Source organism: Corvus moneduloides, chromosome 19, assembly GCF_009650955.1.
Source record: "Corvus moneduloides isolate bCorMon1 chromosome 19, bCorMon1.pri, whole genome shotgun sequence".
NCBI lineage: Eukaryota > Metazoa > Chordata > Aves > Passeriformes > Corvidae > Corvus > Corvus moneduloides.
The window spans coordinates 10597777-10622536 of record NC_045494.1 but is presented as its reverse complement, the minus strand read 5'-3'; the positions used below and the strand labels follow the sequence as shown (position 1 = coordinate 10622536).

The 24760-nt window shown below is 55.5% G+C and overlaps 1 protein-coding gene across 14 annotated transcripts in view; it reads left to right on the top strand.

Annotated features, from left to right (window-relative positions):
* MYOCD (myocardin) overlaps positions 1-23504 on the top strand; it is a 224545-nt gene extending 201041 nt beyond the window's left edge. For 6 of the 14 annotated variants that reach the window (XM_032129133.1, XM_032129142.1, XM_032129138.1 and 3 more), the window contains 10 exons: positions 4522-4597; positions 6835-6996; positions 11589-11764; positions 13165-13290; positions 13804-14081; positions 14408-14561; positions 15663-16604; positions 19143-19256; positions 20129-20186; positions 20842-23504. In XM_032129133.1, the coding sequence (XP_031985024.1) occupies positions 4522-4597; positions 6835-6996; positions 11589-11764; positions 13165-13290; positions 13804-14081; positions 14408-14561; positions 15663-16604; positions 19143-19256; positions 20129-20186; positions 20842-21410 (2655 nt within the window). In that variant the 3' untranslated portion in view covers positions 21411-23504. The remainder of the gene's footprint in view (positions 1-4521; positions 4598-6834; positions 6997-11588; positions 11765-13164; positions 13291-13803; positions 14082-14407; positions 14562-15662; positions 16605-19142; positions 19257-20128; positions 20187-20841) is intronic. The other 8 variants (XM_032129140.1, XM_032129147.1, XM_032129144.1 and 5 more) reach the window with 6 other exon arrangements.
* Positions 23505-24760: the final 1256 nt, after the last annotated feature.

Genomic DNA, 24760 nt, shown 5'->3' with positions numbered 1-24760 from the left:
CCTCCATGCAGGCCAGGTGACCAAGGATGAGGGGCAGGGTGCCTGCCCTGCTTCCAGACATGCTGAGGCCAAGCCAGGGCTCACAAATGCTCTGGAGCACCCTTCTCCGAGCAGGGAAGCTTTAAAAAAATGGCAAAGGGGGCATCAGTGCCCTGAGCTGTGGGGTTTTACAGCAGCCCCATGTTTTACAAAAGGCTGTGGGCAGGGCACGGCTCAGCATGGCTTTGTCAGTCCTTGCAGTAAATGTCCAAGCAGTGGAACTGCTGCTTCCCCCTCCGGGTCACATCCACAGCCCGCTCCTCTGCGCTGCTGTCAGCGAGCTCAGAGCAGGGCCAGCAGCAGCCAGGACTGAGGGAACACGGTCAGCAAGTGTGCAGGGGCAATGCAGGTGCCACCTGGAGCAAATCCCCAGGGAACTCCCACTTGTCACCAGGCAGGAGCTCTGGCTTTTAGCTCGGCAGTGCAGCTTGGCCATCAGGACACAACATCCAAGGGGGAAATGGGCCAGGCTCCCACCCACCCTATTACCAGGCTTCCCCAAACACTGCCAAAGGCAGTAGCCATTTCCAGAACACATTGAAACTCTGTGACCTGATCACTTTTTGGGAAGTCACATTGTTTTCCAATTACCCACAATCCAGTCTTGACCAAGCTGGGGGGATGATCCCAGAAAAGGAAGCAATTAATCATGCAGGTTTTGCTTGAACATGAGAATTTGTTCCATTAATCTACAAAACGTGCCTGCAGTCACACGGGAAAGGACCTTTGCAAGGAAAAATGATTGTGAAATACAGGGAAGTGCTCTTCTGAACTTAAACACACTCCAAATCACTTGCCCCAAGTCTCCCGTGGTAATAAATGGCGAGCACAAGAAATACAGTATGACTGAAAAATTAGTATGCTTACAAAATTTCAAGCAATCCAAAGTATCCTTGAAGTGTCATATATTTTACAGTTAAAGTATACATTTGTGTCTCTCTGTCTTTCTCTTCAAAAGCTTTCACTGGCTAGTTGCCTGGGGAAAGGGGAAGGATGGTCTAGTCTATCCCAAACCACGGGCGTTTTCAGAAAGTGGTAATGAAGACACTGAGCACAGACCATAACAAACATTATTCCCTTGCAAAGCTGCCCTGCTTAGACCTGGGACCAGGAAGATCAGCAGCTGTTTCCAGACAGTTACGCAAAGGCATCTGTTGTTTAGCTGATGTTCCCCCGAGCTGATGTTGTACAAAGAGAAAGCAGATAACTGTCCATGTGTCCTGAAAGCTCTTCTGCTTCACTGGTGTTAAGAAAGCTCACATCTGAAGTCTTCATTGTTTGCACTCCAGAGATGCAAATGCAGCTTTTTAACAGCCAGGGTCCAAAGGAACTGAAGTTGCAGCAGCAATGCAGCTGTAGGACAGCAGCTGGAGCTGAGCCCAAGTCAGGACCTGATCTAAGGACCACTTGGAAATGCATTATATGAGTTTAAATGCACTCAGGTGCAGACACCAGCTTGCTTTGACCTGGCACAAGAACCAGGCAAACCTACACACGGTCCAAGCATGGGATTGTGTTGGTGGAAATAAGCTGGGAAAAAATATGGGGGAAGGGTAAGGCGTTGTAAAGACTTTAGTAAATAAAATGTCTATTATTTGTTTAAACATGTCACTGGCTATGTTAGAGGCTGGCATCAGGCCAGCGCAGCAGACTTTGAAGTTGATGTCCTATAATAGATTGCTGGGGTGGAGGACAGAGAGCAGGCTGGCTTTCCTGGGGCCGTCTGGCTCAGCAGGGCTTGGCCCCTCAGCATGGAGGGGCTGCGGGGGTGGCTGTCGGGCCTCTGCCCCAGAGCAGAACAGCCCCACTGGGCCGGTCTTGACTGATGTGTGAGCACTGACAGACACCCCACCGCCCTACAACCTGCTCTGGTGTGTGAGCACTGACAGACACCCCACCGCCCTACAACCTGCTCTGGTGTGTGAGCACTGACAGACAGACACCCCACTGCCCTACAACCTGCTCTGGTGTGTGAGCACTGACAGACAGACACCCCACTGCCCTACAACCTGCTCTGGTGTGTGAGCACTGACAGACAGACACCCCACCGCCCTACAACCTGCTCTGGTGTGTGAGCACTGACAGACAGACACCCCACCGCCCTACAACCTGCTCTGGTGTGTGAGCACTGACAGACAGACACCCCACTGCCAGTGACCTGCTCCGGTGCTCTCTGACCTGTGCTGTGAGCATGTGGTCCCTGATTCCCAGCCCAAGCTGTTCTGCTGAAGTTTGAGCACACCACTGTGTGATATGCAGAACTGTGTCTCTTTTTTCCTGCAGCACTTTTTAAAGCTGTTTCACATCCTGTGTCCCAATAGCCATCTCACCCCTGGATCAACCAACCTCCCCTCCCCTCAGCCCCCTCAATGATGCCATCTCTGGCTCAATGGTGATGTCTGTAGCTGTTGCCCAGACCCTTCCCTGGACCCTTTCAGATGCAGGGCACAGAACAGGGCCCAGCTGACACCCTGTGCTGTGTCTCCTTGCTGGTTTGGGGTTGTGGGTCAGCTGCTGATCACTGGAGTCTCCAGAGCCTTTTAGACTTTTCCTAAGCATGGAGTAACTAATTTCTGCCTAAGGCCCTGTCCAGTGACCACTGCAGGAGCATCTCTGGTGCATTGAGTCTTCATCCACTGCAGTGCTTAATCAGCTGGCTTAGCTGTGGCTAACTGTGACCTGAACACAGTCCTTCCCAAATGTCCTTCTTGAAACTGTAGCACATGTATTTCAGATCATCAATTGTGCCAAATCATGGTGCACTGTAATCTGTTGACCTTGAATGATTCAGAATTAAGGAGTATGTCTTCTATCATTCAAGGCATTAATTAATATATTGGCTAGCAGGAAAAACTGCTTTGTAATAGGATTTGATAAATTCTTCTGTTTCTACTCTGAGCCATTTCCAATTCCTCTGGTGATCCACAGCTATGCTCCTTTTTTATATTAGTCTTATCCAGAACAAATTTCTCTGGCTTGCATGTGAGAAAGCCATGTGAGATAATGTCAAAACATGCTCCGAGTCAAGCTGCATGACATTCATTGTTTATTCCCATAATAGAAAACTGTCATTTCTCCATAGAAGGAATTTCGGTTGGTGTGATGTGACTTGTTCTTGATAAATCCATCCTGGCTGTTGCTCACCTCCTCGCTATCTTCAAAATTCATTTATATAGATTGTTTGATTACTTGGTCCAATATCTTGCTGTCTGCTTTATAATTTCCTAGTTTCTTTTTCCCATCTCTTTTAAAGCTAGAAATTATTCTCTCCTTTGCTATAGTTGCTATTACTCTAGCCTCGTGTGTCTCAAACTGTTCAGGAATTTTTAACTCCTCTGAGAACCCTCTAACCCGTTCTCCACCCTGACAACTGGAGCTTCTTCTCTTTTGTTGATGAAGGTTCTTGGCTGAGCCACCTGTTTGATAAAGAGCCATTTATCTTTTTAGTGAGGATGGTTTTTAAAAGGCATTAAATCCTGTAGCCATCTCAGCAGTATGCACAATTATTTCTCCTGTTTATGGAACACAGATAGCACTTTCCATTGCCTGATCCTGGCTGCAGAAGTCCTTATAAGATCTTTTTCTCATGATCCTGTACATTTTGTACTGTGGATTTCCTATTTTGCTCCAGCTGCTTGTACTATTCCTTTATATTTATCCTTAAGATTTTAACCTCTTTGAACTATGTACAATTTTTTGTACTATTTCTTCTTGCAGCTCAGCTTAGCTAAGAGCTTGTCTAAGTTGAGCTCTAGCTTTTCTTCACCAGGGGATAAGCCTATATTTGTATTTTTGAGGTCATCTGCCCTCAAGGCTGACTTTCTGGCCCTTATGGATGGTGTTACTGTACCTCTGTGTGCCTCTCTGTTCCTAAAGCCATGAGGGAGTTGGCACAAAGCTCCAGGACTGTGTCCATTGCAAGCTCAGCTGCAGTGACTGCAAAGCAGATTTTCCCAACCCCATATCATAGCTTGGGTGAGGAACCACAGAGCACAGGGGCTGCAAGGCTGCAGGAAGGTTAAGCCTCGTGGCTGACCTGGGTAGAGAGTCTGAGTGGCTTCATGACTTGTTCCACCTGATCTCTCACTCTGAAGTGCTGGGCTTCCCACAGAAGCCACCAGGACACTCCAGAGCTGCCCTGGTGCAGCTCTCAGAGGTGACATGCTGTGCGGGCCCACCACTCCCAGAGAGTAGGTCTCACCCTTCCTATGAGTTCTCATAACATTTTAGGCATAAGACTAATAGTGATTGCAAAGCAGTGGGTACAGCGAGCTGTCAGCAGCTCCGTGCACGCTGTTCCCTTTCTGAAGAGCTTCTGCCTAAGGACAAGCCAGTGTTTAAGTGATGAAAAATGTCATTTAGGAGCTCATTCAACCCAGCTTGCCATAAATCCAAAAGAATCGTGGGATGGCACAGGGGCAGGTGCTCTCAGTACCTTACTGCTGCTCTATAGCCAGGTAACTTCGCGTTTGTGTTCTGCAGACTGAAGATTATCTCAAGCACAAGATCAGAAGCAGGCCTGAGCGCTCAGACCTGGTCAATATGCACATTCTACAAGGTAAGACTGCCCGAGCTTCTCCCACATACTCCTTGTGTCTCCTGCCCTGGCACTTGTGTTTCTCCTGCCCCTCTTGTGTCCCTTCAGGAATCTCATCGCCATTATTTGTCCCAGCTGCTCATGGGGGGCAGACTCAAATGGGACACGTATGAAATTCTGTCCAGACCTGATGTTCAGGAAGCAGTACATGCTTTTATTCCCTGACAGACACAGCCCCAAGGCCATCCAGTCTTTCTCCCATCTTACTGCAGGGAGCAGCGTAAGATGCTCTAGGGAACAGTGAGGTACAGAACAGCTGTGAGAGAGAACTCTGTTAGACACTGGTGCCAATGTCTGATCATGAGGAGCAAACCCAGAGCATTTGTTGTTCAGGGCACTGAAATCCCTGTAGCAGGTCATTGTAACACCTTCCCAAAGCTGGACATCTTTTGTGCTGCTATAATTCTGGATATTCCATGTGACAGCCCGTGCAGTCAGTGACCCAAGCAGAGCTGTATGAAAAGCCCTGCTATCAGTCCGTGAGCCACAGCAGCTCTCTCCTCTCCCATCCTGCTGTTCCCTCTCAGCCAGAGAGCTGGCAGGGCTGTATCCCATCACAGACAGCAGAACACCACAGTGTCCCTTGTTATCTCCAGAGATAACAAGATCCTTAGAGACAGAGAGGATGTGCAGCCTCCCTCCCTCCTTGAGTCCTGTCACTTGCCTGGAAGAAGCAGATCACTCTCTGGCAGCTGTGAATGCTGCCCTCTGCTCTCAGCATGGATGCAATCTCTACTTCTTTTTCCCTCAGGCAGGCAGGAGGGCTGAGCCAGCGTCACATGCTGGATCAGTGTTGCTGCCTTGCTTTTCCCTTGGGTTTCCATCCCTAAAATAAGCTAGCACCGTTGCTTGTTTAAGAGATGGAGAGTGTCTTTCCCTTAGGTTAAATAATAGAAGCAAGATGGACTGGAGGTGGGGGCTGTTACCAGGCTTGGAGGCAGCTGCAGTGCCTGGGCATGGACAGGGACAGGCAGAGCCAGCCTGGGGAGAGAGACTGCAGAGAGCAGAGAGTGCCTGGCTGTGCATTGAGCAAGATGCATGTGCTGCCCCACACCCCCTTACCTGCAGCCTCTGCTCACACCTCTGGCCATCCTGCTCTGCATTTCATGGAGCTGTGTCTTGGCATATCGTGGACTTACAAACCCATTTTGTTCATAACAGGACCTAGAGGTGATTGAAAGTGGCCAGGTGAGACAGTTCGCATCATCCAAGTGCTTTACAGGCACCGCTTCTGTTACTGTTCACCTCAAGGAGCTCATTTGTGTTCACTGTCTCTATAACCTGAGGCCAGGAATGGCCCTAGACCAGCTCTCCTGACCTCCTGCAGAGAATTTTCCATGGTATCAAGCCCTGTAGCTCATGTTGCCCACAGTGTCTCTTCCAGAGAGTGTCCAGGCTTTGCAGATAGAACAACCTACACGCAGCTCTTCCTACTTTAGACCCTCAAGGATTTAGAAATGGTCTGATTTAGAATGCCACTCCCTCACTACTCACACCTGTGCCAACAGAGGAGCCAGATAGCTTTGTTCAGGAAATCTTTCTGTTTAAGTTGCTATTCTTCTGTCACCCCTCAATAACTGGGGTCTTCTTAGCTGGCTTTGGCAGGGCTGTAGCTTCCAGATCTACCTGCCTTTGCTCTGCTCCTCTCCAGCTCGTTCTTCCCTGAAGTCCTGGAGAACTGTAGTCATGTCACCTCCAAAAGCCCACAGCCCAAGACTCAGCATTTTTAATTCCAGTGTGAGCCATTTACTCCAGTTGTCAAGCACTGCAATGGTCCTATTCTCCAGCTGTTGCCCAGAAGTAGGGATCCATCTGCACTAGCCCACAAGGAGCCAGTGTGCTCCTGGCAGGCAGGAGCTGGAGACCCCTTCAGCCCTTGTTTGTGGCAGCTTGCTGATGAAGTTTCCATCACAGATCACTCCTGGGCCTTGCAGAGGATGCTCCAGCTGCAGGCTGGGTTTGCAAGCCCAGGCTGGTAGACAAAAGCTCTTGTTTGGGAATGGAGAAGCTGGGCCTGAGGCTCAGAAAAGGACCCGTGCCCCAAACCCCACCCAGTGTAGCAGAGCAGATCCTGCTGTGCTGAGCCACGCTCAGGCGTTGGCCACGGCCCCAGAGGCTGTGCTGAAGGGCAGCAGGTTCTCACTGAGTGCTGTGCCCACAGGAACCCCTGGTCCTGATGCTTCTGTTTGGCCTTTTAGACTCGGCTGCAGAGGGGTCCATCCAGTCTACTCAAATGAAGCTGAAAAGAGCCCGACTGGCAGACGACCTCAATGAAAAGATTGCGCTCAGGCCGGGTCCTTTGGAGCTGGTGGAGAAGAACATTATTCCTGTTGACTCGGCTGTGAAAGAGGCCATAAAAGGTAGTGACAGGAATGTGTGTGCTGTGTGTGTGCGTGGAGTGGGGCAGGGGCTGCCGAGGGGACGAGGAGGTACCACAGAGACAGCAGGAAGTGACCAACCTGGATGTAAGAGCTGCAGTTATTGTTTAAATGTCATTATTTTGACAGTAACCAGTCTAGTCCAGCACAGCCTGTGAGCACAGCACTCTCAAAGCAGTGACACTGAAACATGCACAGTTGCTCAGCCACGTTCCCTCAGAAAGAACCTCCCTTCTTACACCCCTTCCCTCCCCAAGGCTTTGAGCACAGAAGTGATACCATTGGAGACAGACACTCCTTCCTTCAGCATGAGAGAGAACCTGAATGCACAAGTGTGGTTGTGAGACCAGCCCAGATTCTCCCACTTGAGCCCTGCCAAGCTCTCACATCCCAGTAAATGGGGGTGAAGTGGCCCCAGTTCAGCAAAGCTGTGGTTCTCTTTTTTATTACCACTGGTGCTAGTGGTATGCAGGACCCAGCAGAGCAGGATGCTGTGTCCCTGGCCTGTGGAGCACCCTCGGGGTGCTAAATTGCTGGAGAATATGAGCGGGGGCCTGCACCCCCAAACAGGGTACACTCCTACCAACCAGGACCCAGAACCTGCCTTGTGCCTAAGCTTGGTTTTCCTCCATCACCTCCCCCCACCAGAGGAGGGAGGAAGAATCACCCACAATTACTTCCCCCACGCTGCTGCAGGGAAGCTGGAGTGGGAGCCAACACAGAGCAGAAAGGTGACTCAAATTTCACCAGGGCTCAGTGCCAGGACAGGGAGGTCTGAAAGCAGAGAAGGGAGCAGGAAAGCCATCAGGGTCCTGCAGTGACAGGACAGCAACCTGTATTTTTGAAGCCTGGGGCCATCTCCACATGTCCAAACTGGTGCTCAGGTCTCCAATGAGGCACTGAGAGCTGCTCTGTCCCTGGAAGCTGCTTGTTCTGTTGCTACAGTTCCTCAATCCATGGGCTCATTTCCACTGGCATAATCCCATTTGAAGGGTCTGTTCTGGAGATCAGAGCAAGCTGGGCACAATGGCAGGGCTTTGGGACAGAAAGGGTCTTGGAGTGACAGGAGAGAAGCCAAAAATGAGAGTTGAAACAGGAAGCACTTTGACTTTCATTTCATCTCAGAAACCGTCTTAAGTGACATGAAATATTCCAGGCTCAGATACTGCTCTGTCCTGACCCACAAATGTTCCTGCTCTTGGTTTGGGGGCTGCAAAATGCAGGCTGTGTATGTATAGCAGCTTCTAAAGCCTGGCCCTGGAGCTGCTCCACTCCCAGCATGTTGCAGCTCTCCTCTTTGAAGGTGAAATGTTCCAGGACTCTGCCTGAAGAGGAATTTTTAAGGAGAGTTCAAGTAAGATCTCCCCGGTCACTTACTGAAGGAGAGAACAGAGGGAAAAAAAAAAAAGTTTCAAAAAATCTCCCCCTATATAAACATTTGAGGCAGTTTGAGCATGACTTTATCCCCTGGAGCTGAGGTTTGGAGGCTGAGCAAATGAGCTTGAATCTTGGATAGAGCATCTCTCCAGCTGCCTTGTCAGGAGCTTGTGGTAAACAGAGATTTACGGCACCAAACTGTTAAAAACAAAAAGTCTGGCTTAAAAATTATTTGCTCAGTTTTAAATTTCTCCCTCTCACAATGCTCTTCTATCACATTGCTGGGGAAAAACGTGTCCTTGTAAGCCAGTTTCATCCCATTTAGGGTGAAACACACAGCACATTAGGGTCCAACGTGAAGTTGCTTGGTACCATAGGATGCCATGAGAAGAAGGTGGTACAGCTGCAGCAGGAATACTGTCCCAGCCCTCAGGTTTCTGCAGAAGAAAGACCCAAGCTGAAGGATCCTCAAGTTCATTTTTGGAGTCAGAGGCACCTTGTGGTACTCATGGTTTGGGGCAAAGGGCTGAACACAGGGCAGAGATGAGCACTGGCACTTCTGAACGTTAAGCCTTTTGTTTTTGCAATACCAGAAAGATGACAGGGTTTAAAATCATTTTACTTTAACCTTGGAATCTCAACTGTTTATACAGTGGAAAGTTCAGCTGACGTGTTCCTCTAATCACCTCCGGCAGGGTGAGCAGAAAGTGCCAGACCCCAACCGAAAGCCCAAACGTCCCAGTGACAGGAGGCCGCCAGTGCCCTGCATAGCTGAGCAGTGATACAAGAAACTTTTTTTACCAGGTCCTTGTCATCACTTTGTCCAATGCGCTCAAGAGGACAATACCCAGTGCATTAGAAACAGCCCGGAGCAAACACCATCCTGCCTGAGATTACAGCAGGGACACGGGATCAAGAAACAATATGCTCAGGCTGGGCTGGGTGAGAGCAGGACAGATAAGGGAAGCATTCCCCATTGGCACAGGCCTGCGGTATCAAGCAGCAGGATGCAGCACATTCCTGTCATGCTCTGGGCTGTCGCTGTGTCCTGAAGGTCCCCTGTGCTCCCAGCTTTGGCACCACTTCTCAACACACGCTTCCCTGCCAGCCCAGCAGGAGCCCTGCAGATCCACAAGTCCCCCTTGCTTGGAGTCGTTTTTCCCGAGAGGGGATGTCCACGCTGGCCTGAGGGCATAGGAAGCAGCTCCCGTGCAGCCCAGGTGGACCATGCAATGCTGCAGCTCCTCAGGGACCTGTTTGGGTGCTGCCTCTGATGGAGAGGATGGAGAGGACACAGGCCCTATTTCCAGGGAAATATGAAAATAGCAAGCTGAACACCGCTGATCCCATTTCCCCAGCCCATGTCTGGGCAGCAGCTCAGGCAGGGGGCCAGGGCTCTGTCCTCGCCCACCCTGGCACCAGCAGCCGCAGGGAGGGGAGATAACCCTTATCTCTCAGATAGGGGCAGGGGTCAGAGCAGGAGGTGCGTGTCGGTGAGAAGGTGCACATTGCTAGACCAGCAGCAGGGACAGGTGGAAGCTTGTCCCCAGGCCCTTCCTATTTCCCCATTTGTCACCTCGCTATCAGTGTGCCAAGCTGCCTGACAAATGCCAGACATGAGCACGAGGAGATTACGAGTGTGGCCATGCTGCTCCTTCCTCTACCCCCACCTGCAGCTCTCCTGAGGCTCACATGAGACCCCTTTTTTTTTCTCAGCACTTTATTTATCATCAAAACCTCGGGGTCAAGAGCCCTTGCCCATCTGACTAGCAGATAACAGTGCAGGAGCTGTGCAGGCGGAGCAGCCTCGGGCTGTGGGGCAGGCAGTAGCAGTGGTTTGAACCAGTTCTGTGGGTGAAACCTGTGGACAGAGACAGGATGTGGGAACCTCTGTGCACCTGCAGCCACGTCCACCCTTGTTGGCTCTCGTGCCATGAGCAGGTGGATCACACTCTGAGCCCATTTCACCCTCAGTCCTTCTGCTGAGGACGGGGTCCCATGCGTGGCGTGGGTGTTCAGCCGGGGTGCTCAGATGAGGGAGAGCGACTCGTGCCCCTCTCCCATCTCAGCCCAGTGGAAGGGCAGGATGGCAGAGCTCCTCCTGCACCAGTCCCAGCTGTCTGCACCAGCTCTGCTATGCTGGTGGGCCGAGCTCCTCCAACCTCTCCTCTCTCCCTCTCCCCACGGTCCCGGTTCCTCAGATCCTTCTTCTCTCCCGGGGTACACAGTCCATGGTCCCAGTTCCTCAGATCCCTCTTCTCTCCCGGGGCACACAGTCCATGTTGTAAACGAGGCTGAGACTTTTGAAAGGAAAAGCCAACTCGTTTATTTATTACCTGCTGAGAGCGGGAACCCAGGATAAGCCCAGGCTCCGCGCGACAAGCCAGAATAAAACAATCCACCACCAAGACAGTGAGACCCACTGGGCGCTCCCTTGGAGCCCAAGGTCCGCAGGAGGACGCGGTGCAGAGCACCTGGTGGCTTTTAGAGTCTCTGGTGCCACCGGACTGGTGCATTTCTCAATCCTCGTGCTGATCGGTGCCTTCCCTGTTGGCTGGTCGGTCTGTACCTCCGTGCATTCCTCACCAGTCATTTCCAAACAACTCCGCTTCATTGCTTGGCTCGTTCTCCAATCCCAGTCCAGGGCATCGTCCTCATCCCTTGTACCCTACGAAGCCATGGACTAGAAAGTTCCTTGTGTTAAACCCATTGGGTCCTTGTTATATCCCCATCCAGGGTTACATCCCAGCATTACACCCCTACAGTCTCGCAACTTCCCTTCAATTAACGTCCATCTATTCCACCCTCAGCTCCCCTCTTTTATATCTCATTTAAACAGTAATAACCAACACCCTGAAACCAACTCATTTATTACAGTCCGTGGTCCCGGTTCCTCACGCCCCTCCTCTCTCCCTCTCCCCATGGTCCCGGTTCCTCAGATCCCTCTTCTCTCCCAGGGTACACAGTCCGTGGTCCCGGTTCCTCACGCCCCTCCTCTCTCCCTCTCCCAATCTGCCCTGCCCACGGCTCGGACCCCGCTGCTCTCCCTCCCGCAGCCTCCGGGCACCCCGTGTGCCCCCCACCCACGGCCGGCGAGGGGGCGGTGGGCGCGGCCGAGGCCCCTACGAGGCTCACCCAGTCCCCCCGTCCCTCCCCGCTCCCCGCAGGCTCTGACCATCGCCCCTCTGCCCCCACAGGCACCCAGGGCGGCTTTCCCCGCCCGGCCGACGCCTTCGCCTTCGAGGAGGACAGCAGCAACGACGGGCTGTCCCCGGAGCGGCCCCGCAGCCGCGGCTCCCCGGGCCCCGCCGAGCCGCCCCCCGGCTCCAAGGCCCCGGAGCCGCCTCCCGCCGCCCCTGCCGGGGCCCCCCAGGTAGGGAGAGCCGTCCTGGGGCCGGGGGGGATGCGAGGGAACAGGGGAGACTCGGGGGGACGGGGATGGCACAGGGGAGGGAGCACAGGAGGGACACGCGGGGCCGAGGAAGTGGTTCCTGCCCTGTACTGGGCACTGGTGAGGCTGCACCTCGAGTGCTGTGTCCAGTTCTGGGCCCCTCAATTTAGGAAGGATGTGGAGATGCTGGAGAGTGGCCAGAGAAGGGCAGCAAGGCTGGTGAGGGGTCTGGAACACAAGCGGTGTGAGGAGCAGCGGAGGGAGCTGGAGGGGCTCAGCCTGCAGAAGAGAAGTCTCAGGGGGGACCTCGTCCCTCTCTACAGCTCCCTGCAGGAGGGGGCAGCCAGGTGGGGGTCGGTCTCTTCTCCCAGGCAGCCAGCAACAGGACAGGAGGACACAGCCTTGAGCTGTGCCAAGGGAGGTTTAGGTTGGACACCAGGAGGAATTTCTTCACAGAAGAGGTGGCTGGGCACTGGGATGGGCTGCCCAGGGAGGTGGCGGAGTCACCGTCCCTGGAGGTGTTTAATGAAGCCTGGATGTGGCACTCAGTGCCGTGGGCTGGGTGACAAGGTGGTGATGGGTCACAGGTTGGACTCGATGACCTCAAAGGTCTTTTCCAGCCTGGCTGATTCTGTGGTTCTGGGTGATTCTGTGATTTTCTGCGATTCTGTGACCCGCGGGGGAACCGCGGGGCCGGCGCGCCCTCTGCCCGCCGATGCGGGTACTGCAGCCCCGGGGAGCGCCGGGCCGGGGTGGAGCGAGGGACTGGGGGGACTGGGGGGACTGGGGGAAAACGGGGAGACCGGGGGACTGGGGGGAAACGGGGGGACCGGGGGACTGGGGGGACTGGGGGGACTGGAGGGACTGGGGAGGCTGGGGGGAAACGGGGGGACCGGGGGGGCTGGGGGGAAACGGGGGGAATGTGGAGGCTGGGGGGAAACGGGGGGAATGGGGGAACTGGAGTGGATTGAGGCAGACTGCAGGGGCTGGGATGGACCGGGGGAAAGGGAGGAACTGGGGCAAACTGGGGTGGGGGAGGACCAGAGGGATTGTGGGCATCCACAGGTCAGCTGGGAGGACTGAGCTAGTTTTGAGGACACTGAGCGGCCAGCAGTGAGCAGAAGGAGCGAACAAGGATATGGGGCTCAGGTGAAATTGAGAGGGCTGGAAAACCAAGGAGGACTGTGGAGACAGAGGACTGGGAAAGGACTGGGATAGTTTGGGGATGTGGCTGGGATAGATTTGAGTGGACTGGAATGCACTGAGGCATCTGTAGGGAGTGGGAACAACATGGGGTGAGGAAACGGGGTACCAGGTGCCCCTGTCCAGGCTGGGCAGCCCGTGGGTCCGGCCCCACAACCCCTCTCACCTCTCCCTTGCAGGATCGTCCCCCCAGTGCCGATGGCCACGCTCCGGACACTGCCCCGGGGCAGGGCAGCCAGTGTGACAGTCCCAAGCAGCCAGCGGGGCAGGAGAGCCCGACGCTCCCGGTGCCCTCTGCCGTGAAGGTAATGCCGGTGCCTCCAGACTGCCCCGGAGAGGAACCAGCCCAGGGCACCCGGCTGCATCCAAGCCTGAAGTGCCCATGTGCTGCGCTCCAAATGTGTGGGAGCTCTGGGTGTCTGGCCTTAAAGGCTTTGAATAATTCAGGCAGACAAACCTTGTGTCAAAAACTAATTTAATTCATTGTGTAATGGTACAAGATACAGCAGTACACCTTGCTAGAGGCAGTTTCTTGAGTCCTCAACTGAAATCATCCCCTGGGGCTGGGAGCAGGAGACACAAGGCAGCACTGGAGTACCTTCCAGGCAGGGAGGATCATCCTCCTTTCATGTGCTCTCCAGCACAGCTGAGATGGGACACAGTGCCGAGGGAGTCCCCCACATCCAGGCTCAGCAGCTCTTGGAGCTGGGGTGTCAGGGTGCCAGCAGGAGCTGCCTTTGTTCTATCCCAGGCCTCTGAGGCCCCATGGTGATGACAGGAGCTCTTCTCACACCTAATTCCTTTCCTTCTTGGCCCAGCAGTCCAAATCATCCAGCGATAGCAAGAACCGTCACAAAAAGCCCAAAGACACCAAGCCCAAAGTGAAGAAGCTCAAGTACCACCAGTACATCCCTCCAGACCAGAAAGCAGAAAAGTCCCCTCCACCCATGGATTCTGCATATGCCAGACTGCTCCAGCAGCAGCAGCTCTTCCTGCAGCTCCAGATCCTCAGCCAGCAGCAGCAGCAGCAGCAGCAGCAGCAGCAGCAGCAGCAGCAGCACTTCAGCTACCCCGGGATGCACCAAGGACAGCTAAAGTGAGTGGCACTGTGCCAGCAGCAGGACTTAGTCCTGTCTCTCTCCAGACTTTCCCCTGCTGTATCCATTTGTGCCAGAGCAAGGGGATAGAGGCATGCCACTGAACAGAAAAGCTTGGGAACTGCACAAACTCCTTCCAAGCCATTCTGGCCGGGGTACCTGTGACCTGCTCCTGTAGGAGCAATCTCGTACAGCCCAGCCTGGTTTTCCTTGGCCATCCTTAACTCTCATATAGGAGACAGCAAGGGAGTGGAGGGATGGGATGCCGGGCACAAGGACCTTGGGGGAACAGACAACTCACCCCAAATCTCCTTTGTTATTTCAGGCAATCAAACGAGCAAATGGTCAAAAGTTCAAATTCTTCATCAGCTTCTGTCAACAACACCCCTCTTTCTCCAGTGAAAACCACCTTTTCAGGCCAGACTTGTGTCTCATCTATCAAGCCAGGGCCTCTGCCATCCAACCTGGATGATCTCAAAGTGAGTGCAAACTTTGTCACTGCAGGAGCAGAATGTCACAGCCTGAGCGTGCTGTGCCGCCTCTGAGTGTGTCAGGGGAGTGCCCTAGGCTGGGAGGGACCATGTTACAGATCAGCACACCTGAACCCTGTGCTCTGAGCCACCCAGGAGCACAGCACAGCACCCTGGGGCAGGGCTTGGTCACTGGGGAGGTTCTGAACATGAGGGCTTGCTGCTCTGCAGGTGATGAGAGGGTGCACTGCTCTGGCCTGGGTATCAGCAATCCACAGGTGTAGCCTAGGCAGACTGCAGGTCAAGCTAAAGGATCATCTGAGCTGCTGCTCCTGCAGCTCCTGGCTCCATCCCTCTGTGGTTTTGGGGTGGACATTATGGATGCTCTGACAGACCAGCCAGAAGGTGGTAGGGTAGCATGGCCTCCCCTGTGTCTCAGCTCCCCAGTGGTTACTGCAGCCAGGCCAGCTCAGCTCTGCATGAGCAGGTACCTCCTGGTACATGAACTGTTTTGAGCACCTCTCATGTAGGTAAGAGAGGGCATAGAGGAGAATCCCTCCTATCAGCTGTTCTTTTATACTTTGCTAATGGACCCTCAGCCATGGGGAAGGCCAAATCCTTCTAGGAGCAGAGATCTGGGGGCAGCCCAGAGGTAGAAATAATGTGAGCTTGCCCCAGCTCAGGTGACTGAATCGTGTGCCTGAGCATAGAGCAGGTGGCTCCAAAGTATGTGTCACATTCTCTGAGCTGTCAGCTGGCTCCTGGTCTGTGTTTAAGTCCTCTGCTCATGGAGAAATCTACTGCTAGAAAGGGAATGCTGAGTTTCTTCCATGACCCAAGGACCACTGCTGGTTATGGAGAGGAGTCACATTCTTGGAGGAAGGAGGAAGGTTTTCCTGTTAGGAAGGGTTGAGATTCTGCAGGATGTGCAGTGGTCAGGCCTGTGCATTGTGACTCTGGTGACTGCAGGTGAGACAGGGAGCACCTGGGAGGGCAGAGCTTCAAAGCTGGAAGCTGCGAGCCTGTGATCCAAGACTCCTTGTTAGAAGCACTGGGTTTCTAAAGGGCTTATCTGCCCCTGAGACTGACCACGAGTGACTTTCCTTCCAGGTGTCAGAGCTGAGGCAGCAGCTCCGAATACGAGGCCTGCCCGTGTCGGGTACCAAGACAGCGCTGATGGAGCGGCTGCGGCCCTTCCAGGAGTGCAGCAGCACCACGGTGCCAAACTTCAGTGAGATCACCACCGTCACCTTCCCAGTCACTCCGACAAGCACCCTGTCGAGTTACCAGTCACAGTCCTCCACCAGCATGTTATCAAACGGCTTCTACCACTTTGGCAGCACCAGCTCCACCCCACCCATCTCGCCCGCCTCCTCTGACCTCTCTGTGAGCGGCTCTTTGCCAGACACCTTCAACGATGGGCCCATGTCTTCTCCACAGTTTGGTCTCCAGCCATCTCCAGTTCAAGGCAGCACTGAGGAAAGCCTCATGAGCAGCATGAATGGAGGGAGCATCCAGCTGGAACTGGAAGGAATAGACACAGAGAAAGACAAGATGCTGGTGGAGAAGCAGAAGGTCATCAATGAACTGACGTGGAAGCTGCAGCAAGAGCAGAGGCAGGTGGAAGAGCTGCGGATGCAGCTCCAGAAGCGAAAGAGAAGCAACGGCCTCGAGGAGAAGCAGCAGCCTGCTCAGCATTTCTTTGGTGTCCCTATCAAGCAAGAAAACACCGTGTCCAGCTGTCCATTTGCATCCAAACAAATGGCCCTGAAAGGCCAGGCCAGCAGCTCGGATAAGCTGAGTAACTGTGGGGTGCCGCAGGTGCCCCACATTGTAAATAGCCACTGCTTGGAGCCCGCAGGGCAGAGCGCCATCACCTCCTCGACATTCCTGAGCCCGCAGTGCTCCCCCCAGCACTCTCCCCTGGGGGCTGCAAAGAGCCCCCAGCACATCAGCCTGCCGCCGTCCCCCAACAGCCACTACCTGCTGCCCGTGTCCCCCGAGGGCCGCAGCGGGTCCCCGCCGGGCAGCAGCTGCCTCCGCACAGCGCCGGTGAGTGCCAGCCCGGGCCCCCACGGGGTCACACCTGCCTGGGGGAGGCCTTTCCTCTTGGCCCGGGGCCACTGGCAGGGCAGAGAGTATCCCAGCTGGACGATGGGTTGGAAGCTGATAGCACTGCAGGGTCCTTTGCAGGGTATCTTCTGGAGAGCCAAACACCACAGCCAGTTGCCCTGGGGCGGCCACAGCACAGCTCCCATGCCCCACGGAGCCCTGGCACAGCTCCCCTCTTCCCCAGGGGACCCCAGCCCAGCTCTCTCTGCCCCTAGGTGAGCACTGGCAAAGTTCCCCGTGTCCTGGGAAAGTCCTGGCAGAGCATGCTCTGCCATGTGGAGCCCTGGCACAGTTCCCTCTGCCCTGGGGAGCCCTGGCACAGTTCTCTCTGCCCCTGGAGGGGTCCTGGCAAGCTCCCACTTCCCTGGGGGAGCACTGGCACAGCTTCTTCTACCCTAAAAGAGCCCAAACCCAGCTGCCTCTCCCCTCAGGGGGAGTCCTGGCACAGCTTGCTCTGCCCCTGGGGGAGTCCTGGCACAGCTGCCCATGCCCCATGGAGCCCTGGCACAGCTCTATACACAGCAGGGAGGCACCAGCATGGATCCCTCAGCTCCTGGGAGAGCCCTGGCACAGTTCCTACACCCCTGGGAGACCCCGCTGCAGGGCTGCAGGGCTTCCCAACATCTTGCCAAGCCATTGTGGCTCCCAGCAGTGTGTGAGGGATTTTCACCACTGAGCTGGAGGAGAGCAGTTGCCCCGGGGAAGCCTTTTCTCAGGAAGCTGGAGCAGGGCTGGCAGTTGAGGTCTGCAGTCAGAGAGAGCTTGTGCCTCCCCAGCTGGCCACCAGCCCAGCAGAGAGTTGTCCTCAGCAGCCACCCCTCCTCACTCAGCCCCCTGGACAGGTACGAACGCCTGGGGAGGGGGACACGCTGCCAGCACAAAACAGCACAGGGTTCTGCTGATGGCAGCCCCAGTCCATGCAGGGCCCTCCCAGGGCTCCTCAGGGAGCAGCAGCACCTTTCAGTGGTCGGTGCCATGCCAGGGGTGCAGGGTGGGCACACGGGGGTGTGGCAGGGGCAGCCTGGGTGTGCAGGGCAGCCCACGCCAGAGCAGGGCTGCTCCCAACCCACCCACGGCAGCCCCGAGCAGGCCCTGGGGTGCAGCCCTGCACAGTGGCACAGAGTGGGGCTCAGTGCTGTGTCCAGAGGACAGTGAGGTAGGTGCTGTGGGCAGCTGGCAAACAGCATGGCCAGTGAGGTGGGAAAGGGCAGCAATTTAGTGTGGGGAGGGCAGAGACAGAGCTGCCAGTGGAAGGGGCATGGAGGGCAGTGGGGTTGGGGTGAGGCAGGCAGTGGGGCTGCTGTAGGGGTGAGGAGGGTGATGGGAACACTGGTATGGGTGAGCTGGGCAATGGGGAGCAGCGAGCAGGGGATGCAGGGGGTGCCTGGGGCTGTGGAGGTGAACTGGGCACCACAGCAGAGCTGTGGGGGCAATGGGCAGTGGGACACAGTGCTGTGAGGTGATAGCCAAGAGAGGCAGCAGGGCTGCTCTGGGCAGCTGGGCAGTGGTCAGTGAGGGTCAGGAGGGAGCAGAGGCTCTGCAGGGGCATCTCCAGCTCCTCCCTCCCTGCCCAAGGGCTGGGAGTGTACAGAGGGGATGGTTCCATTGTGTCCTGCAGCTCATCCCTACTCCACCACCACCCATCCTGGATATTCCTCTGCTGCCTGCAAGGGACTCCCAGGAGTGAGGGTCCTTCTTCAGCAAGAACTCCTCCTGTCTGCCCAGCACTGCAGTGCTGTTTCCCATGAGCCAGGGGTAGTGTTCCTTTCAGCTGCCCTCCACAGAATGGTGGCCGGGATGTGCATGGCCAGGCAGAGTGACCTCACTGCTGCCCTGGATCCACTCCTGGATCCAGCCCACCTGGAGGGTGAATCCCCTGGTGCTGGTTTTTGTGGGACAAAGCCATGGCCAGGCAGTGGGGAAGGACACACAAGGACCTTAGAGGTGATGGGCACAGCAGCTGGCAGGCACTGTGCTTCAAATGTGGTCCATCCTGGAAGGGGAGCCTGGCAAAAAGCTGGCAAAGATACACAGGTGTTTGGCACAGGCAGAGGTTTCCCTCTTTTGCGTGATCTTCCCTGGCTTGAGCTCTGTGAGATGCCTCCAGTCAGGTGGTGATGGGGAGGGGCTGGGGGGGGGCTGGGGAAGTGCCTCATCGCTGGCCAAGCACAGCTGACCACCAGCAGCATCTCTGTCTTCCCTTTGTCCTGTGCCTCCACAGCTGACTGAGCACCAGGACGTTCTGTGACACCCTGTCTGTGCCCTGGCAGTGACCAGAGGCCAGCCTGGCCCTGCATCTCAGAGCCAGGTCAGGGAGCTGGTTTACCTCCCTCTATCCTGCTCACAGCCCAGGCATTTTGTTTTTGTTTGACCCACAAAATCGTGATTTTCCCCGGCACCACACCAACCCCAGCAGGGGTGAGAGCGCCGGGCCTCCCGCCGTGCATTGACTCCATTTCCCTGTATCTCCCCATGCAGATGGCTGCGCAGTCAGGCCAAAAGTTTTCTATTTCATCCCCAAGTTTTTGTAAGTCAAGCCCAGCCCTGTCAGAGGTAAAGCAGCCTCCAGCCTATGAGGATGCAGTGAAGCAGGTAACTGCATGGTTTTTGTTTCCTACAGGGCTAGGGCTGCCCATGATGTCTTTTTGCGGTTAGTGGGACTCAGCTGCAGGAGTTCCAGCCTGTTCTGTGGTCTCTGGGTAGGACAGGTCTGTTTCCATGAGGAATGGGCTTTTTTGAAGGGTTAGTTGCTGACCTTCCTCCCCTGCGCACCCAGGGGTCCTGACACCCCCCGAGTCCCCCAGGCTGCCAGTGTACTCTCTTTGGGTTCTCGGTGCTCTGGGAGAGACAGACCCTTGAGCATTCCCAGGTCACCAGGAAACCTCATCCTGCTCTGTGCCATCTGCCCCCCTGAGCCGTACCTGCAGCGCTGTGCCCCCGGGGAGGACTGGCCGTCTTCCTTCCCACCAGAGTCTGGGAGCAGCCTCAGTGCTGGGAGTGGTGGTGCCTTTAGGAAAGTGGAGTGATGCTGCTGGCAGAGTGAAAATGGGCTTATGGGGGCGTGCAGGAGATCCTCCAGGTTCCAGTCAGGGAGAGGAGGGAGATGGGCAGTGCAAGAAGCAGGGAGGGCAGGCAGGCACATGCCAGTGTGAGGTGCTGGGGCCAAAATGTTGCTGTGTCCTGAGGGCCCAGGGACAGGGCAGGCTGTAGTGGCCACTGAGCAGAGGGTTGGCAGCAGGGAAGGGTGCTTTGCTCCCTGGATCCACCGTGATTGAGCCACACCCTGCGGTGCCCTGAATGCTGCTGCCAGCCCCATGTTGGTATGGCCTCTCTTCTGCATGGGAGGAAGCCATTTGTGGGGTCTAGAGCCATCTTTTTTAGGGTCTAGAGCCATCTACTTGGCTTGTGGCTGGAGGGACTCTCCTCCTAATGCCCTCTACTCTCCTCTTTGTCGTTTGCTGCAGCAGATGACACGAAGTCAGCAGATGGACGAGCTCCTGGACGTGCTGATTGAGAGTGGAGGTACGCTCTGCTTCCCTGTTCCCCTCCAGGGCTTCCCCTCCAGGCCAGCCTCGGTCTGTGGGGCTCAGTGCATTCTGTGCACCCCAGCAGAGCTGCCTGAGTCGAGTACAGCTTTCACCTGACCTCCCTGTGCCAGCAGCCACTGAGATTGAACCCAAAAGCATATTGGCCCTCCTGGAACCTGCTGCTGCATGTGCCAACCCGCTGGGGTGGTCTGGGCTCGGCTGTCACCTGTGCAGAGAGAAGGGACAGCAGGGCAGCAGCCCTGTGCACAGCACTGCCAGCCCCCTCCCCACACAGAGCCCTCGGTGTCCCCCCCCTTCCCAGTGCTGCCAGTGCCATCTCCCACACAGAGCACTTCTGGTGCCCTCCCCCGTGCAAAGTGCTGCCTGTGCCCTTTCCCAGCCCCCTGGGGACAGCTGCCAGTGCCTGTGCCCTAGGGACTGTGTCCAAACGCAGGGGATCAAGGTCAGAAAGCAGGAATGAGCGAGGCTTCCCGCAGGGAGGGTGGGCAAGCAGTGCCAGTGGGATTGAGTGGGGAGCAAGTCTCCCTGGGGATGCCCAAGAGGTCAGCTGGAGGGCTGTGGTGGTGCCCCTGTGCCCAGCAGCGGCGGGCACTGTCAGAGCACCTCAAATCCCTCTCATTTGTTGACAGAAATTCCAGCCAATGCCAAGGAAGATCGGTCCTGCCTCCAGAAAGTACCTCAGATAATGGTGTCTACAGGGAACTCCGGTGCCTCCGTCCCCAAGGGCTCCGCCCCGTTCGAGCCGGGGTCCGCGGCGCCGCTGCCCTTCGAGCACTGCCCGGGCAGCAGCGACGCCCACCTCGAGGTGCTGCTCAACGCCCACAGCCCCCTGGGCAGGGTCAGCGAGATGGCCCTGCTGAAGATGGGGGCAGAGGAGCCCCACTTCGAAGGGATGATGGAGGGGTTCTCCGGCAAAGCCGCAGATGAACTGCTCAACTCCCAGGAGATTTTACAGACTCCCCTCTCGCCCATGGAAACGCAGCTCTCCCCTTCCCCTGCCGAAGGCTCCGGTTTACAAATGAGTTTCACTGAGTCTCCGTGGGAAACAATGGAGTGGCTGGACCTCACCCCCCCCAGCTCTGCCACCGGCTTCAGCTCGCTCACCCCTGCCGGCCCCAGCATCTTCAACATCGATTTCCTGGATGTTGCCGACCTCAACCTGAACACCAGCATGGACCTGCACCTGCAGCAGTGGTGAAGGGATGCGCTGGGGCAGGATGCTGTGAGCCTGCAGCAGGCGGCACAGTGTTCCTGTCGTGCGAGAGAACATGCAGGGCTAACGTGCCTCATCCAGGGGAAACTGGAGTCATTTTCCCAGCATATAAACTTGTTTGAATTTCCAGTCACTGAAAATGACAGCACAACAACTCTGGTACTTTGGTTTTCCTCCATTGATACAACCCCACAGAGGACACCAGTGCCTGAAACAACACATCCTTGGATTGACAAGAACTTCACTTTTCTTTCTTTAGTCTTCCCCCCCGCCCCCCGCCCCGGTTTTAGCAGTCACTCTCGTGAGAACTGGAGCAGCTCATGACAAGACTGTGTGGTGAGGTGACCTCACCTGGGTGGCAACAGGAAATCATGGAGAGGAGAGCCCACTGTTCTCCTCTCCTCTCCTCTCCTCTCCTCTCCTCTCCTCTCCTCTCCTCTCCTCTCCTCTCCTCTCCTCTCCTCTCCTCTCCTCTCCTCTCCTCTCCTCTCCTCATCCAGTCTTTCAGGCAAACCTGTTGTGCTCACCTTGGCCATGCCCATGCCAGGGTGAGAAGCAGGGAGCTGTGCCCAGCCAGGTAGCAAGCACCCTTCTCTGCACAGCCCGGCTCTTGTTTCCCTCCTGCCCAAAGCTGCATTGCCCCATCCGTGCACAGCTCTGCTCCAGGTGGATCAGAGTTGGAGATCATCGTGTTTGTGGTGGCACCTTGGCATGTCCTGAGGGGCTGAAAGCCCAGGAGCCGTCCTGGCTGCATTCTGAACAGGATCAGGCTGCAGCAGGTGACCTTGGAGCAGAGAGCTCTGGACATTGGAGGCAGATGTTCAGGATGCAGGTGCAGGAATGGCGGGGATGTGGCATCCCAGTGGAGCAGCCGTGTCCCCGCTAGCACGGCACACACAAAGAGATGAGTGATGTGTTTCGGCCAAGGTAGGAGCAAGTCGTATGAAAGAACCAGCCAGGCTTTGGAGGGGCTGTTCTCTGCACAGCCAGGTGAGGATGATCTCCAGCCCCTTGCACGATCCGGGAGCGGAGGGAGCCCGGCAGGGACACTCAGCGAGCGCTCTGGGGCAGAGGTCAGCGGGCCCTGGTGTGGCTGCGGGTTCGTGTGAGCGCCTGCTGGTGCTGCCTCCACTCCTCTGCCATCCTCCCCTCCACCCCTCTGCCCACCCCTCCTCGATCCCCAGCCGTCATCCCCTCCTCCCCGAGTTTACTGCAGCATCACTGCTCCCTCAGCCCAGAGCAAGGCTACCGGAGAACAGCTGTGAATCACCGAGCCTGGAGGAGCCCGTTCTCCCGATGCCGGCAGAGAAGGAAGCTCTCCCGCAGTGATGCTCCCGTTTGGAATCACCAGCATTTCTCCTATGAGTCTCTGTGCAATATTCTTCCTCAGGCTCTAGCAAGAAGGAGCCTTTTCTTCACTTCTTGGCTTCCACCAAAGAACTTGCTGCAGACTGTGTGATGGACACGTCTGTTCATTGCAACTCTGGTTTTGCCAAAGTAAATATTGTTGCTGACAAAGATTGTTAAACTATTTACAGACTGAGTGTATTTAATATTTGTGTTACTGGAAGGACAGCACACGGAGATGAAGCTGCTGGGAGGAGGTCCAGCCTGGCCGTGGCTCCCGTGGCGCTTCCCCAGGGATGCTGGAGCTGTTGGAGGCAGCTCTGCAGCCCGGGCGGTGTCCCCAGTCCCTGGTGTTGTTGCATGCTGTATAAAGCACGTGGCAGTAGCTTTCAAGTCACTATTTAAAGCACCACTTTTCTATTGTACAAATGTCACAGGGCACTGCTAGGATAGACAATCACAGGTTGCATTTTTTAAAAAGAATTTCTTTTTCTAAGTGAGAGATTTTTTTGAAGCCAGTCCGTGGAGAATATTCAGAGCACTTGAACCAGAGTAGTGTTAGCTGCTCCACTGCGGCCTTGTACAGAGCTTTCCAGGTAACTTTCTCTTCTCAGCAAATGTATTTCCTTATTTAAAGGGATGCTGTCAGCTTCAAACCTGTAAGCAAGCACATTTCCTTACCTATGTTACCAGCAACACCTACATTATTAAAACCCTTGTCTTGCCACTCTGTCTGCTCGTGGTTTGCTGTTTGATTTCACTGTGGGACAGCCACAGCTATCCCATCTGCCACCAGCTCCATGCTCTGGGACAGTTACAGTCCTTCAAGGCCAGAAGAATTTCATTCATGGCAGCAGTTTCTCCTGGAAGATTTCTGAACACACCAGCCAGAGTCTCCTGTCTTTTTCTTCCGTTGGCTCTGGTTTTGCTTTGTTTTCCTGCAGGCCCCACTCCTTGGGTCAGGTCCCCCTCAAAAGGCAGAGCTGAGCCCTTGCCCAAGCCCCTTGGTATTTTTGTCAGCACTGGGCTGGTGGCTGCAGGGTGCTGGGTACAGGCAGAGCTCTGCCACAGCCAAACCTCCCACTGCCCAGAGGCAGAGCAGGCTGGGCCCTCACCCCGGGGGACCTTGCATCCTTCTCCACAGCAGCCCTTGGTGTCTGTTTCCAGATCCATCACATCTTTCCTTGGATTAGAAAAGGTTCCCCGGGTATTTCCCCACCTGCATGCGAGGAGGGACTGCCCAGGTGGGCTAAAGGTGAAATGGTCCTGAGACATTGCTCAAGTGAATCTAAAACAATGAACAAATAACCAGTTCCTATGAACATCTTTTAACTGGACATTAAATTGGACATTGGCCCACACCCTGAAGCCAGGCGTGCTGTGATAACTGCCTGGGCCGTGCCAGGTCGTGGTCACTCAGAGAATGGGGAGACAAGGCTCAGCCTAGGATTATTTCAGGAATATCAGTGGACTGGAGCACTCCCCCGCCCTGTCTGCCTGCTGAGGAGAGCCTGCCCGTGCCGCTCCCCCCGCAGCAGAGCAGCTGGGGAGGCTGAGTGTCCCTGCTGTGAAAGGCGAAGAGCAGAGTGAATGGAACAGGGAGCCACAGCTCTGAAGGGCAGGAAGGAGCCCGTCAGGTGCCAAGGTTTGGAGCAGAGCACCTGGGGAGGCTGAGTCAAGGGCAGGGTGCTCTGCCTCAGAGCAAGGAGTGCTCTGGCCAGGACAACAGGACACAACAGCCACAGAGCCAGAGCAGGTGTGTGGTGTCTAACGAGGTGCTGGGTCACTCAGAGCACCTTCTCTGGTGGATTTTAGTGTAGCTCTGGTTCTGCACCCACAGGCACAGCATGGACACCCCCACAGATACCACAGGCTTCACCACACACAGTCCTGCAAGCCAGCAAATCTTCTCAGCGTGAGTAGCTGCCTTCCTACACACACCAAACCCCTCTGACCTTCTCGAGCCTGTGTGTGCTTTTGGGGCTGTT